Source organism: Nyctibius grandis, chromosome 1 (genome assembly GCF_013368605.1).
Source record: "Nyctibius grandis isolate bNycGra1 chromosome 1, bNycGra1.pri, whole genome shotgun sequence".
In the NCBI taxonomy this organism is placed as follows: domain Eukaryota; kingdom Metazoa; phylum Chordata; class Aves; order Nyctibiiformes; family Nyctibiidae; genus Nyctibius; species Nyctibius grandis.
The window spans coordinates 5,140,161-5,157,294 of NC_090658.1; the positions used below are offsets into that span (position 1 = coordinate 5,140,161).

The window sequence follows — 17,134 nt, forward strand, 5'->3', positions numbered from 1 at the left end:
ACACAGCCTCAGGGTGGCAGGGGCATGGGGCTGGGCTGAGGCCAGGCTAGGATGTCAGCCCACCAGTTGGGCCCTGCTCAGTGGGCCCATGGCTGTGGCAGAGCTGGAGCCAGGCATCCTGGAACATCACGGGGGCAGGGACTGACGGCCCCAGTGAAAAGCACATGCACAGAGCTCTGCTAATTGCCACAGTAATGAATTAATGCTACCATGATAAGAAAAGAGTCATGGTGGAGGTCTCAGGTGCCAGTGGGTGAGAAATTTTGTTCAGCAGCATCTTCTGTCCAAACCATCAGGGGTTCATTCTTCCTCATACAGGGCATTGTACGGAGGAACGTGGACTGTTTCCTGTGGCACAGAGATCCATAGGTGCCAGCTGCGTAACAGGTCGTTCTATCCAGAGTAAAACATGGTCCCAGTCAGTGTAGCAGTGACTGGGTCATTTCATATACACAAAGACGCTATCTGTGTTGTAATTTCAAACATCGTGCATTAATCTTTATTCTCCCACTATTTTAAAGACACTTGTGATGCTGATATAAAGGGAAAAAAAAAATGAAAATTATTTTGACAGGAAAGGGACTTTTTTTACAGGATTCCCCCTCCCATTCCAATTTGTTTCGTGCAGCAGCTGCTGTTGCCAGGCTCTTTGTTGCTATGGTGGTGTTTTGTGTGCCAGAGTATTATATTCACTCTTGAGGAGTCACCTGATTGATTGAGCGGCTGTGCCACATAAGTTATCAGTCTCACTCATAAAGATAAAGGATATATCTGACTGCTGACGTTATTTACATATGACATCTAGTATATGGATCAAATTAAATATAAACATATCCCAACGGCCACTGGGTGTGAGTTTATGGAATTAATTTAACAGGTGGATTCTTTTAGTAAATGAGTGACTAAAAAAAATTATGATACCTCTTGGGACTACAGTAGGTTTCATTTCTTAATACAACAGTCACATACACGGCAGTTGCACTACACCTTGTGGCATTTGTCTCCCATTGGTAAGATTTCTACTGTCTGCGTTATTTGAAATGTGCTTTTCTCAGAATGACTGTGTTTTTGTCAGAGAGAGAGGGTCAAATTTTAGATATTTCTTTTCTGGGGAGTTGTTCTGTAGAACTTAATGATCCTGCTCCTATGGATAATTAAAGTATAATTTAAATTTAAAATGCAGTTAGGATGATATACTTCTGGTGAAGCTGAGTTTATCTTTAATCCCAAATCCTGCAAACGCTGCCACTTATATTTAACTCTTAGTATGTCAGGTGCACTATTGCACTGAAGCATTTTCATGGCTGAGGCCACTGATTCTTTTCAAAATGCAGACTTACACCAATAAACTCACGATAGCAAGTGACATTGAGCTATTTCATATATATTTCTCTGAAACCAAATTTAAAAGAGTAAATTTTAAATTAAATTTTTTTTAATGCATTTCTCTCATCACCTCATGATACAGTCTTTCAGTACAGCTTTTGACATCTCTTCATTTGACCTGACTTTGATCAATGCCATCTGTTATTTAAATCAGTTATTGCTCCTTTCTCCTATTTGTCTACATACATTGCCACATATGAATCTAAAGGATACTGTGGATTCAGTTTATTTCCCTGGAAATGAAATACTGGTACCTAAGCATGTTATATAAAAAATAATGCTTTACAGGTATATTGCATTCAAATAACTTGTCTTATTTACACAAGGCAACCATTTTACTGTCCAGGCTGAGATTTTGGAACCTACAAAAAAGAAAACATCCAGAAATCAGTTCCTGCAGCAATATAAGGCCAGCATGTATCACATCTGATATGTACAGTTTTGAACAGCTACCTGAATGAGCCCACTGCCGAGTTGATTTCTAACAGTACACCTTTCCTTTAATTTCTTGCAACTAAAAGGGCCTGAGTCAAGAAGAAAGCAATAATAATGCATAATACTTCAGATATTTAGGGAGGCTTACTGCACATTTGGAGAAGGGTGTCTGGGTCTTCTTTTCCCAGACTTGGTCCAGTCATCTAACAATAAGATACTTGCAGTCTCTCGGGGTGTAGCGATCCTGCTGAGCGTAGCCAGTTTCCAGGTCACTGATCCCATGCTTTGTGGAAAAGAAAGCTTGAATTTAGATGTACATTGAATTTAAGTGTTTGCAATATGTACTACGTACCAAGAAATGTATTCTTAGCTGGAGCAGATGCGAATTAAGCAATAGCAATAACACATGAGCTAGCTATCTGGGTTGGAACTACAATTCCCACTGATTTCACTGAGCCCAGGATTTCAGCAAAGGCTGAATCATAAGCACTTTCCAGAATTGTTGTTTAAAAGGCACAGTCATAGTGCAATTTCCTTTTGTGCTGCTTCTTCCTTTTGATCCATTAGAGATGTGCCATATAAAAGGCATGTTTCTCTTCAGCCAAATACCATCAGCTGAAAATACTTAAGTCTGAAAAGCCATGAAATTGCTCCAAACAATACTTCATATCTGAATTACCAGATACCAGTATCAGAGCCTATATTGATCTATAGGATCACCTCTTCCATGTTCAGACTAACAGATTGCCAGGAGTCTAAGGTATCATCGGGAATCACGAGGTATCTTCATGAATTGTGGTTGTTTTTCCCTGACAGAGACTGTACAGCAGGCTAGGCCAAAGGCAAACGTATTATGGACTTGTTGAGGAAACTGCCCCAGAGGTGCCACCGTCCATAGCAGTTTTACATCTTCCAAACAGTTGACTTTGGTAGACTGCTGTGAATAGAAGTGCTTAAGGGATCACGGATAAGTACTGTAGCATCAGTGCTCTTTGCTCTTATTTTCTGGGTGATTATAATATTTTATTTTTATTCTTTTGTATACTATACACTGGGATGAAAAGGCAGTTGTGAAAATGGTACTGCAAATCTCTCTCCCTTACCCCATCGTAGAGCAGTCCTGCTCTTACGTCAGCGCAGTCAAACCCAGAATTTGTTATCGTTTCTTTAAGTCATGGCAAATGAACGGAAATTAAAGCACAGCAGAGTGAGAGCAGACCTTCATCCTGATTGATATGACACCCACATTTGCATGGAAGGTTGCTAAGAATAAAAAATAGATCAAATGGATTAATTGGCCTTGGAACGTGTACACCACCTGCACGGACTATCGTAAAGGAGCAGATTCAGCTCCCACTAAAGGCAATGAAAAGTTTCTCATTGAGGAAGAAAAAGTTGGAAGAGGCCCAAAGGAAGAGCTTTAACAACTCCGTAGCTAGCAGTGAGAGCAAATCAGGAGCCCAACGTGCCAAGTTTTGTAGCTTTTTAATCAAAAGAAGAACATTTCCCCACTCAGACTGTATATATATATTTACCTAGTAATTTTTTGAAATACCATTCCTCTGAAATGAAAGCAATTTTTCTTTGAAGATGTTCTTTCTTACATCATTTGCTTTGCCTATAGTAGAAGTGTGACCTGCTGCCCCTAAAGCATAAGGGTCAAGTGGAAACCTCTACAGAGAAATCAGAGATTTCACGTGCTCTGTCATCCGATGCTTTATCTCTGCACAGGGACTCTAAGAGAGAGAAGGTCATTTGTGGAGCTTGACTTTATTCTCCAAAAACTTTTCCTTAAACACATGGGATTGAGGATTTTGCCATGTTTGTGTCCTTTGAGTTTAGTATACCTAAAACTGAATTAAGGTCATGTGCCTTTGTTCTGAGGAAGCCCCTTCGTCGTGCGAGGGAAAAAAGCTTTGGTAAAGCAATTTCTGTGTATTTAAAGCACGAAGCCTTGAGGGGAATTGCATGTGCCACCCTCTTTAAATTAAGTATCTTTCCTCTTTTGGCATCCCGGTCATCACTTTGCAGGCTTTTGCCCTAACTGCTTCCTAAAATTGCCCTCGGCGTCCCCTGTGCTCACCCCTTCTGAAGCCTGACGGTGGCGAGAGGTTACCGCTCCTTGGCCATATCTCTCAGTAGGACGAGCGACATAGACACCTTCGCTCCCTTCTCAGGCGTAACCGTGCGTTAGCAGAGACCCACGGGTGTCCTTCTGGCCCGGGACTAGGCCTGAGCCCGGGGCGGGGGAGGCCTCTGGCCGCGGTCCCCCGGGAGGACGCGAGGCCCGGCCCCGCGGCAGATGCCGCGCCAGCCGCGGCCGGCAGGTGGCGCCGCAGCGCTACCGGCGCGGCTCGCTGACCTCGGCGCGGGGGAACCTCGGGGGCCGAGCCTGGCGGCGGCGGGAGGAGGGGCGGGCGGGAGAGGGAGCGGAACGGGGCAGCGCCGCTCGCTCCGTGCCCGTGCGTGCGTGTGTGTGTGTGAGAGAGAGAGCGGGCGTGTGCGTGCGTGGCGAGCCGGCTGTATATAGAGGATGTGCCGCTGCATGGCTCGCCCCGGCCGCCGCCGCGCCAGGTCCCTCCTCGGGCGCCAGTGAAGCCTCTCGCTTCGCCGCCGCCTGGGCAGCCGCTTCCCTGCCCGCTCCGGGAGCGCCGAGCGCGGCTGCCGGCCTCTCTCCTGGGGCCGCTTCCGGCGCCCCGGCGTCCCTCCTGAGGCGGCCGCCTCCCGCGGCTTCTCCGCTCCGGGGGAGAGCGCGTCAATGCGGTACAAATGGCCGGGGCACAGCCAGGGGTGCACGCTCTCCAGCTCAAGCCCGTCTGCGTCTCCGACACCCTGAAGAAAGGCATCAAATTCGTCAAGTGGGACGATGTGAGTAGCTTCCTGCCCCCCCCGCGCCTCCCCGGCTCCCCTCGCCGTGCCCCACACGGGGCAGGGCGGCAGGGGCACGGCGGGGTTATGCAACGCGCAGGGCGCATCGATCGGGCAGGAGGGCTCCGGCACGCACGGTGCGGCCGCCCGGGGCCGCGGCCGGCCCGGCCCTACCCTGCGCGGCAGCGGGGAGCCGGCCCGCGGGCGCTGTGCGCGCCTCGCCCGGTGCGGAGGGCAGGTGCGAGGCGGCGGGGCCGTCCCGCGGCCGGAGTTGAGGCGGTGGAAGAGTTGGCGGCTGGTCGGCGATAGGTATCCCCGCCCGGGCTGGGCGGTCGCCGTGTGGGGTCCGGGCCGAGCCGAAAGGCGTTGTTAACCCGCCGGCCGTCTGCCGGGCAAACTTTCTCCAAAGGTTCTCCTGGCTCACTTCGCTCGGCCGGTGCGAGCTGTGTTGAGCTGGCTCTCCTTTCACGAGCGTCTTCCTCTCCTGCCTCCCTTGTTTTATTGTGCACGTTGCCACCTCTATCACCGTAACTTAGTTGTTTCAACCTGTTCCCTGTCTCTCTTGTTTTATCTCCTGTTTCCTCCTCCCAGCCTCTCTCCTTCCTTCTGGTTCCTGCCCTTCTCGTTGTCTCTGTCTTTCTGGTGGGGTTGTCAAGCCCTGGATGCATCTTCCCAGGGCTTGCTGTTTGAGTACCCCTGCTCATCTTCCTTCCCTTGCAGAAGGCACTCTTCTTTCTTGGCTCATTAGGGCACGAGACTCACCTCAAAATCGTATCTGCCTTCCCCTTACCACTTGCTGCTTCCCAACCCTTTACACTTGTATTGCCTCACATAGGAGTGTGGTTTTCGCTTCACCTTTGGTAGCACAGCTGTTTGGCAGCTGGGATTTCTTTCTTCACTTGCAGGCTGTGTCCGGGACTGTTTCAGAGAAAGGTAGCCTTTTTCTGTTTAGCTTTCCTTTTCTCAGAGCACGAAAGTAAGCCTTGCTGTGCTGCAGAGAAGGAAAACAGAAGGGACGAGTCCTCTGCTAGCCTTGCTCCTACAATACATCATCAGGTGTTTGTGTCTCAGCTGTGTAAGGAGGAGCAGGTGCACCAAAATGTCCATCTGCGAGTGGTGTCTGGAGACAGAGGGTCATAGTGAGACTCGAGCTGTGGTAGAGGAGTGCTTGGGATAGAAGGCAGGTGGTTTGAATGTTAGGAGAATTGTTAAGGATAACTTGTTTTGAGAGCCTTCATGCAGCTCCCTTATTTTTGCTGCGAATTTGGCTGTGCTAAAGACATCCACAGCAACAACTGGAGGGACAACAGAGAGAGAAGGAGCAGTTCATGTGTCTAACAACTGTTCTCGTCTTGTTACGTATCGCTGTTTTGCCATTGCTTTCAGCCCGTCCAGCAGCCAAATGTGTGAGCGTGACCTCTATAAAACTGTGATAAACACTCTCAAGGAGGGAAAGAACGCCAAAAAACTGAACAATTTGTAGTGTGAAATTTTATTTACAATAATAAGCTAATGCGTTTTTAATAAGCTCAGCAACCTGACTCTGTCCACAGTAGTAAACATTGGCTTGACACAGGTTATTCATGTTCAGGAACTAAGCTTGAATGACTTGCCTGAGAAAATGTTTTCCTTTGGTTGATATTTTCCTTACTATAGGAAAAGGCAGCATAACCTCAGCCTTGTCATTGCAGTTATTGTTTTATTTTTGGTAAGCTGCCAAGAAATTTCCACAGGTATATGCAGAGGTCAAGTTAACGGTGATTTATGTCTCCAGACTGGAAGTCTAAGCAAGTAGGCAACAGTTTAAATTATTAGTTTAAGTGCTGTTTCCCAAGTAGTGTATTGTATACAGAGAATTTGAAGGAGAAGAGGTGTTCTCCATGCACACTGGATGTTCAGCAGCTAACCTGTTGGCTCTAGACTAACTGGAAAAAATATTTTCAATTGTAAAACTAAAGGCTGCAGTAATAAAGTACGACTAAATTCTGGCAAAAGATGTGCATTTCAGGTTACAGATGTTGCTCAGTTACACACAGGTATTACCTGGAATGTGTGACTGAGGTGAGAAAGAGTCCTGTTGTGTTTAGTGAGTGCTTTCATCAGCAACCTTGTGAAAGCTGATGCTGTGATGAAGAATACTAGCATTAACTCATTGTTGACTGTGCACTGTGTATATCTGTATGCATTTCCCACCGTCCAGCCCCCTGTCTTGCCCGTAGTGTTTCTTCTCAGCAGTGGAAGCCCCACAAAATCCAAGATTTCAAGGGAAATTAATCTCCTTTGGAACTCTGACTGTGAGAAGGTCTTCAGATGAATGCATGTTTGGTGACTTTGAAAAGGATTTGCCATTGAGTAGCCAATAACCACTTCAGTGTCTTTCTTTTCCATCAAATTAATCTGCTTGAAGGGTTTTTAAAAAGTGGTGATTATTAATCTGAACCTCTGTGGTCTCTCATGTAAATAGGCATGTACAAACTCTGCAGTGAAACAATAGGCTGTAATGAGAAATAGTAAACTACAAAATGTACCAGTAAAATAGAATTGACCATAATGACTACTTTGGCTCTGCTGCGCTAACAGGGCTGCTCAGACAAGCGAGGCTCACATACTGATGTTTATTATGCACCATTTTCTATTTACTGTTTCTGAGTGAGAACGGGAGTTCAGTTCTTCTGCATCGCCTGTGCACTAGGGCAGCGTTCATTCCCGTCCAAGGCATACCCTTGTCGTACACTTCCCTGCTGTTTTGTTTTGCAGTTTAAAGATGGCTCTATTGACTTTGCTTCGCGTTTCATACAGCAAGTGTGTTTTCAGTGAATTCCTATGACTTGTACGAAGTTTCAGCCCAAAGCAAAATTTTTCCAGCTGAGTTATAAACCACTGAAAAGTAGTGTGTTTTTTTAAATGGGAATGCTGGAAGGATTTAAACCAGAGCATGAGAGGCGTGTAAGGAATTTCATGGTGTATAGAGTAATAGTTGTTAAAGAATGTATTTGTCAGCTTTTAGAAGGATGCTGCAGCTTGGTGTGCAGAGCAATCTGACAAAAGCCGTAGTGATACGGACTCAAACCGATCCATCTGTGGACTTCCCATCCTGAGCTTCTAGTAGCTCCGTACCTAATTGGTAACTCAGAGGCTGCTAATAAGCAGATGTGTTACTGATGTTGTTACATGGGCCTCCTCTCTGAGGAGCAACAGTGAAGTCTGCTACATGTTCCACATGAACCTCATCCAGCACCTGCCCCCCCCCAGCGTGATGATGATCCAGTTTGAAAGAGAAATGCCTGAGCTTTGCTAAGATCTTGGCAGAGGAAAGGAAGAGGTTGTGTCAGCCATTCAAGATCATACACAGGCAGGTGAAAGGCAAACAGCTCAGGAGGCTTGAAACTCCATTTCCTTTGTGGACCATCTTCAGTTTGTAAATTGTAAAAGCATTAGGATCAATTAAAAAGTTCCGGCTTTGCAAGACAAGTCGCGCTTTTGTGCGTTGGGATTGTATGTAATGTCACTTACACCATCCACTGCCTAATAGAGTCTATTCACAAATTCCATTTTGGATCCGGATATAAAGCACTAAAGTCAAGCAGATGATGGTTGTCGGTTTACTTTGCCTTTCCTTACACTGTTTCTGTTTTATTCTATAACAGTATTACAAATGGGCAAACAAATTTTAGAATTAACTCTTGTGAATCCAGTCTACATATCAAGAACAAGGCACTGAACAGAAATAGCTGATGTTTGAATAGGTGAAAGATAGAAGTGACTGGTCCCTTAGATGTTTTTTTTGGTGGATGTATGCGTGTGTGTGTCTGGTTTAAGATGCCAGTTAGCTGAGCACTCGCTCCTTCAAGTCCTGTTTCTTCAAGCTGCCTTCAGTTGGGCCTTTATAACCACTTCTCCCTTACTACTGGGAAGAGGCTCTGAGTCTCTTAAGCACTGGTGTGGTCTTTGAACAGATGCACACTCTTATTCCTAGAGAGAAGCGATACATGTAAGAGGGAAAGCTTAAAGAACAACTGACTTGTTCCACTCTGCTGTAGTGAAACCCAGGTAGTAATAGCTCTTCCTGATAAGAATTTTAAAACAGTTTAATAAATAAAAAGGATGCAATTAAGTCCATGGGTGAAGCTTTTTTTGTAGGGGGTTAAACTTAATGCAGTAGAATGTGTTGCTAGCTGAGAAGGTTAATGAAACCTGAGTATAAAGGGCAACTTCTCTCAGGACTGATCTGAGGTCTGAAGGGGCTGAAACCTGCCTTGCCTCCCTTTTTTACTTTGTTTTTCTCTGGGCTGTAGTGGGAACAAGATAGACATAACTGAGTTAACAAATAGCTCAACAGCTAGAGCACAGCTGAACTGATGTTTTCTAAGAGCAGTAATTGGCACACAGAAGCAAGTTAATATGATGGTGTATATTCAAAAATAGATTTGTTTTCAGTTCTTGCTTGAAGGCTTTCTTATCTTCCCTAGTGATAATATGTACTTTGCATAAAGAATTTGAGTGGTCTCTAGGTGGCTTACACTGTTTACTTTTACGTGCAAGTTAACTGTATCCGTAAGGTAATGTAACTCTACCTAAATTGAGGGACATGATTCCAATTTTATAGCCATATATTTTTTTCTAAATATTTAGTTACTGAAACAAACCTCCTGATAGGTAGCGTTGTTTAGTGGCTGCAGCACTTCACCAGGTATTTCAGTGAGCAGCAAAAATGAACCCAGATCTTTTAAGTTCTATTTTAATGCCTTTCTCTTAGAGCACTTCTTCTTAAAAAACATTTATGAGCTCAGATGGTGAGTGATGTGTAAAGTTTTTGGGCTTCTTCATTTGTTCAGAATCTTTTAAAGAAGATATCAAGAGTGTGAGATACATCCCTTTAACCTGACAAGTAAATATAACATCAGAGTATCATTATTATGGATAAGCTGAGATCAAACAAAGAAAAAACCTGGAAATTTTCAGAAGTGATTTTAAGATGTTGATGCTCAAGTAACTTGTTCTTTTTCCTGCCTTTTTTTTTTGTTGTTTTTAAACTCTGCGCAAGTCTGTCACTACAGTACATTACTGAGGCCATGAAAAATGAACAGCCATTGTTCTGTGTGTAGAAAACTAAAACAATAAACTGAAAAGAGTTTATTTTTTCTGAATGTTTTCAGTCTGGAGGGAAGAAGTTAGTCCAACGTGCCAGAGTATTTGTTTTTTTTTCTTCTTTGTTGCTAATCTTTATGTAGTAAACAAATATCAGCTCTGTGCTATATCAAAATATTTTATCTAAATGAGTAAAGTTGTGGTTTTAGTCTTTTGTAACATAAGAGAGTAATCAGACTGAGTTTAAAATTTCTCAACAGTTAACTTTTAGTAAAGGGGAAAGCCTGAACTTGGTTAACTCCATTGGAAAGCTCTTGCTAACTTCAGCTTGGGGGGGGTTGGGAATTTGGATCCTGTGCAGAATGGTTTTATGCCTGCCTGGGGAGATCTGGTGAAGACTTTACATGTTTAAGTCACAGATAACATCTGTGTTATTGTAGCGTCTGAGCCCTCTGGAGTGTTGATAGATACTATAAGGAAACTGAAAACCAGAAAACAATTCTTAAGTAAATGAGGAATTCTTTGTGAAAGGGAAGCAAACAGTGAATTTCAGTTGTACACTGTGTGCGTTCTTCACTTGAAAGTTTGAGTGCTCAAGACCTGTTTTTTTAACAAAGGCTGTATTGAAATAGAGAGTTAACTAATCATTATGGAGTCTTTTATCTATTATAAAGTAAATGCTTCATAAGCACTTTTTAATTTATTTTCACAAGAGCCATTAGATGACAAAATGCATTCCCAATTGTACTGTTGTAGGTCCAAAAAAAGAGACCAACATAAAAAACCTACTAATTTTAAATCTGTGATTAGATACCTTGGACCTAATTTTCAGACTGCATAGCACCATACAGTCAGATGTTCAGAATGCCTCCCCAGTGACTTCAGATGGATTTGGGCTCAGCATCTCTGAAAACTAGAAAATGAAATGTGGAAATAACAATGCCAGTATTCCCTCAAAATCAGAATGCAGCATTTACGCCCATGAACAGACTGGTTTAAATTATTTGCTCAGCATCACATAAGAACTCTCTGGCAGAGACAAAATCTTCCTGGCTGTCATATGGCTACTTCTGCTATAAAGTTCTCCCTTTATTCCTTCTTTGACTGCATACTTTGCGACACGTACAACAAATAAGGACTCATGCAGACAAGACTACATGCGGTAAGGCTCTAATTAGCCCAAGAGTATGGACATCCTGAGAAAGAGACAGAGTAGTCTGCTTCTGAGAAACACATCCCACTCAAGGTAGCTCTTTGAAACTTGCAGGAAGTTAGTCTTTAATTAGCAGAATGTTGACTTCTGTCCTGTGGTGCTGTCACCAAAGTTTTTCCAGGGTTTAACCACTCTAATAGTGAAGAATATTTTCCTTCATGTTCCTATTGAACAAGTGGGATTTCATTTTACAGGTCCTGTAAACTCAGTTCCAGTTTTCATTTTTTTTATTTGTTCTGCTTCCAACCTCCAGCACCCTTTACACCTTTTCCAACATTTCCCTCTTTCAATCTGTTCCTTTACATGGCAGATTTGGTTCTTCTGTGCTCAGCAGAAGAGGACATTTCTACCCTTCTGGATTATTTCAGGGGTTCATTGTAAAACCGGGGGATGGATACTCTCTCACTCGTAGTTCGGCTGTTAGCCTGAAGAAATTCGTAGTGCTAATTGGGTAATCCTGCTTAGTTCCAGTCTGAGTACACCCAGTGTATCATGGAATTTAACGGCTGATATATCTGCTGCCCATATGTAAACTGGTTTTGATATACCTTCTCCTTTGCTCCTTCTCCACTCCCCCAAGCCTGTAATCCCCCTGGCTTGTGGGGTGGCAAGAAAACTCTTTGCAGGGACTCTCCGCACACCTTTCCCACAGCCTTACACCCTTGCTCAACCGGAGTTCAAGCCCTTTCGCCAAAGTGAAAGAAAGTTGCAGAATATTTTGCCTCTGCCAGAAACAATCTGTATATCTTAGCTTTGTGTTTGGAAGCGGTTTGGCAGAAATCTTCCAGGAGAAGGTTCAAGCAAATGAAATAATGATGTGTGTAAAAGTTTTCAGGTTATATTTGGGCATATTCGGTGTCTCTAAAAATCCAAGGCAAAACCAGGAAACAACGGTCTGGCTTAATAAGGCAGTGCCATGAGCCCCATGTGTTGTAAGAGCTAAAGATAAAGGCTGGTCTGCTTTTCTTTTTAGAATCTGTTGATGTGAATTTTGACTGCAGCTGTTTCTAAGAAACATCATCATTATCTATATGATTTATTAAAACACATATTCATGTGACTCATGGTCTTGCTAGTTGACAACGTACATGTAGATTTCATTCCCCTGTAGGTACTTTTAAGATCCATTAGGAACGTTTCATCTATGACAGGATTGACCTGATACTTGCTTCGAAGGCACACTAGTCACTGTTTGGCTTTGTATGGTAGTCGTTATTGGTCAGTAATATTAAAATGGAGGTGTCACTTTTTGCTCTCTGGTGTTAGATGTAGTCTAGGGGACCCACACCTAAAATCAGACCTTGAAATGGTTACCTGGCAGGCACTTAAATATGGATTTGTCCATTGATCTTCTGTGCCTGTGTTCTGCTGTTCCTGGTTAGTAAGGATCCCAAAGTTCTCTGTGCACTTTGTGGGCATAAATTTGAAACCTTTTTGTTTAAAAGTAGAAAATGAAGAATATTGCTAATGCAAGGTCTGAGGTTGTACAGCCAGTTAGGAGGCAACTTAATGGAATAAGTGTAGAACAACCACATTACTCATTTGAGGCTGTGAAAGTGGAGGAAAGTAGAGAATTGGCCCTAAGTCAACAAGTAAAAAGGTGGGGTCTTTTAAAGGTGAAATTAAAAGCCCTTTTAAAAAATTATTCACTTAAGTTTAGGCTGGTGTGATACGCAGCCCACTGGGACTGCCAGGTTAGGGCCACTACAAGTCTTTCTATTCAAGGAATTTACAATAGCAATCTGTCAGAACTCAAGCCACTGCTTGGCACAAGCACCCATGGGTGGCATTTAAAAAGCCTGATAACCCACAACCATTTGCATCATTGACAGGGACACTCTGCCTTTCTCTTCTTCCTCTCCCCTTTCTGGTCACATCTGATTTTTGCCTTGGTCACCTCCTCCTGCTGCTTTTGTTATATACTTGAAAGTGTCCCAAGAATCTGGGGCTCCTACCCAAAGGGCTGCTTGCTTTGTTGCCATCCAGATGATCGTAAGAGCTATGCCCCTACTAGACACCTAAATATGTGTTGATTTCCAAACCCGACAGCTTGAGAGATGCACAACACTGACCTTTTTTCTCCCTCCTCTGTTTTATTCTCATGTTCTGGATCTGAGTGGGTTAAGGAAGAAACTGATGACTGCTCCAAGTTGTGTTTGTTTTTTTTTTTTCCCCTTTATCTGTTGTGTCCTCTCTGTTACCCTCTTCTTCAGAGTTGTGTATGGTTGGTAAATCTGTTCAGGGGAGTTATGAGATAGGTCAGCTCTCAGGGTGAGGAAATTGAATGAAGGGGTTTCAGGACACTCTCATGAATGACTGCAGGTGTGTCTGCTGGGTAGTAAACCACAGCTTTTCCCATATGGTACAATAGTTTTTGTAAATAAATGTACCAGACCATTGTAATTTGAAACAAATTTCTGTTTCAGTGCCTTGAACCACTCCTCTTCTTGAATATATAGTGTATAAAGTGTTTTACGTATATCTTTTTGATTATTGACTGCATTTACAAGCCCTGATTGCAGAGCAGTGTAAAAGCAACAGACCTGTTCCACATGCCAAAGGACTCCACATTAATGTGGAGTGAGAGGCAGGACTTAGGAGTTGACTAGAGAAGTTTATTTTCATTCCTCTACACCCAGACCTAAGGAGTGTGGCTTTTGGTGGCAGGAACTTGTAAGAGTTATAGTTAGCTTGTAGAATATATAAAATATTGTGCACATGACTTTTACGGCTGCTGTTAACTGTGTGGGAGAGTTCCTAAGATACATGTTACACAGTTACATGTACAGTTAGTCTCAGATCCTGTGTTTGTATACAGCGTAACAGCGTGGGGTTCTCATGTTCATCGGCATGTTAATTGTGCTGTGCTTAACATCAGAGTAGTGTAGTTAATTCAGAAAACAGGCATAATGCACAACTGCTTTTTTTTATTTAAAAACCCAAACAACTTCCTGAAGCACAGAGAATCTTATTAAGACTCATCATTATCCCTGTCATGATGAGGTTTCTTTTATGTCACCTAATAGATATTGAAGGCTCTTTCCCCTCATCTTTCCCTTTTTTGAGTCTGGTTATAGTCAACGTTTTACAACCCACATCTACAAAAGTATTACTTTGACAGCTGTATGTCACCAGCACAGACAAATCCAAACAGCTTTTGGGTTGAAGCAACTGATTTGAAATGATTAACCAGCAAAATTGATTAATCCTAGACATAATCGTTTCATGCCTGTCTTGTTTCCCATCACTTCTTTCTCTTCCCCCCCGAAGTTGTGTGTGTCTCATCCCAAGGCAGAAGGACACTTAGTCTTTTTCTTTCCTCATTTTACATATTTATACACAGGCTGCATAGGATATAATGAAAATAAACTAAAAAAGGAGAGTTGTATCCTCAGAGCAGGTTTTGGTTTGTTTTTGTTTTTGTTTTTTTTTCTCTTTTTGAATGGCAGAGGTTTAAGAACAGTTTTGTAGGAGCTTGTGGATATAGACAGCCAGTCAACATCTCTTCAGAGCCTGGCATATTTTAAAAATAAATTTGCCTGTTGCACTCAAACAGTAACCGACTCTCAGGTGTACAAGATGCTAGAAACTGGAGAAACAGGGAAAAAATAAATAGTACAAATTCTGTGTGTCCATTCTCTTAGGAGAAGCGTGTACAATGCTGTTTTCTTGTAATGAGGAAAAGAAGTGTCGGTGGCACTTTGTGAATGAGCTCTGACCCCAGCTGGGACGTTCCCATAGCACCGCCTGGCACTGCTACAGCCGCACTTGTTCCCAGCCTCCGAAGGCTCACGTGGCACCCATTTGAGTGTCAGTGTACCTGTGGCACAGTTAATCCACAGCCCGGATCTTCCACTTATAAAGAGAATCTTTATGCCCAGTTAAGGGTTTGTTCTTTTATTTCTTCTTAGTGTAGAACTAGTTTTTCTATTTATATTTCCCTTGTGCTGAGATAAAAACAAGCTTCACAATTGACTCCATTTTATTCTTCTACTTGTTCCCCCGCAGGCTTCTGACTGGTGCTGGCCCTGTCACTTGGCTTCTTTGAGTCTCGTTTTTTCCAGCTGTAAACTGGGAATAATTCAACTTCCCTGTTTCACAAATGCCCGTTGCTGGGAGTTCAGTCAGAAAGGACTATACTGGTGGCATAAAGTAGACAAGTGTTATCTTCTTGCCTCATAAATGGCACTTGCAGAAGTTAGTTTTTATTTATGATAATGTCACTTCCATCAACTTTATTTGCACATAGAAAAAACACAGTTAAATATATTTGATTTAAATTTGAATGTATTAGAGCCCATTTTTTTCCTTAAAGGAATGTAGACTTACCTCACATCTTGCTGCATTGGAAATAGGTGAATGCTGAAACTGTAATATACCTGTAACACTTCAACAGAAATATACATTGTTTTTGAGGAGGAATTGTGTGTTTAGCCTGGTTTCCTGTGGAGATAGGGCTTAAGCAATTTTTCTGTCTGCCTGTCTTCTTCCTCCCTTCTGTGCTTCCTCCATAACTGTTAAATCGAGTTTGGTAAACAGGCAGAGATCTCAAGACAACAGCGGTTTTGCAGATGTCATGAACAATAGTAGAGGAAAGAGAGAAAGAATCCTGTTAGGACCAGGCTGCACTAAATTGTTGTTAGGCACCAGGGACTCCTGATGGGTAAGAGATGTAATGATCGCCCACCTGCAGGAAAGGCTTCAGTTAGAGCTTCTATCTCCCAAGTCAAGTACCTACTGTCAGTCAGAATACATGAATATGTAGGAAACCAGATTGGCTTACTTACAGCACTTACAAATGTGCTTGGTTTTAAATCACGTGAGCTATGGGTGTTACCAGTGTAGACAGGTGGGGTGGAATGTATATACTCCATTACTAAAATCTTCATAGTTGGATTGCAGAAAAAATAGAATAATACTAATGGAAAGTAATTAACAAAAGTCTTATTGTAGTGGATATTATTCCAGGTTTTCTAGGCAAATTCAGTCTTTGTATGTTAAAGTCAAGCTTCTAGGCATTTAGCTCTTGTCTATATCTGAAGGTTAATTTGGATCAAGGTGAGCAGTGGACTTCTGATAACTATAGTACTTTACTATGTGGGCTCTAGTTTGACAGTGTGTTATGTCTGTTTAACTTCATCTACTTCCAGCTTTTCTGGAGTAACTCCATGTGTTGACAAGTCTGCAGTTATTTAGTGCTGTCTTCTCAGTAATGGAAATACGTTATGTCAGAAAAATGGAGATGAGGCAGGTGATACTAAATTCTTTTAGTGGCATCTTGCTAGTGATACCTTCAGGGTAATTTCTAGATGTTGCAATTCATTAATATGGGTGGCAAAGCAGCTAGTGCATAATTATGTGTTCTATGTGCTGACATGGATTTTTTGTTTCTCCTTTTTTTCTTCCAGGACTCCACTGTTGTGACTCCAATTATTCTCAGAACAGATCCACAGGGATTTTTCTTTTACTGGACAGATCAAAATAAGGTAAGAAAAAAGGTTCCTGCTCCAGAATGGTTCTTTCTGTTTACTGTGGTTTGATGGGCAGGAGTCAGGAGGCTTTACATGCCAGTCCTGGCACAGCAGACAAGCATTACATCAGCATATGTTCCTCTGCTCTTCTGGGGAGCAAATACAACAGGCCTGTGGCTCATCCCTGGTGCACAAAACTTGGAGGGATGAATAGAAGACTTGGTAATTTCCAGCCATGTTAATGATCTGATGGCCAGTGAGGTGTATAATTATCCTGGTTTACAGGCAAGGATCCATTTGGGATGCTGTTGTGGTTCATAGTTGGCTTGTGGTTTCTGTCCTTCCATCTGTACACTGACGATTTTGGCTGTGGTGCACAGCAGACCCAGAATTCCCAGAGACCAGAGCTGCGTTTGAATTCTTCATCCTGAACTGCCGCTTGTTCCCTGGCAATGCCTGGTGGGCCACGTCACTGAGTTCTTACTAATCCTCGCTGGACACTTACTTTCTTTTAAAAACATTCCTGTATGCTTAGATCACTATTATGGCTGGGGAGCTGTTGGGAAAGCTCATGGCCTGATTCATCACTGCGTTACTCCAGTTTCACATCCATGTCACCCCTTGAAATCAGCACTGTCGTGTTTCCAGCTGTTGGAGACTGTGGAACTGCACT

General features: G+C 43.0%; 1 protein-coding gene across 4 annotated transcripts in view; it reads left to right on the plus strand.

Moving 5' to 3' along the window:
• Window positions 1-4,246: 4,246 nt before the first annotated feature.
• The window catches only part of PLCB1 (phospholipase C beta 1), a 405,252-nt gene continuing 392,364 nt past the window's right edge, over window positions 4,247-17,134 (plus strand). For all 4 annotated transcript variants that reach the window (XM_068414808.1, XM_068414791.1, XM_068414782.1 and 1 more), the window contains exons 1-2: window positions 4,247-4,689; window positions 16,399-16,476. In XM_068414808.1, coding sequence (XP_068270909.1) covers window positions 4,591-4,689; window positions 16,399-16,476 — 177 coding nt within the window. In that variant the 5' untranslated portion in view covers window positions 4,247-4,590. The remainder of the gene's footprint in view (window positions 4,690-16,398; window positions 16,477-17,134) is intronic.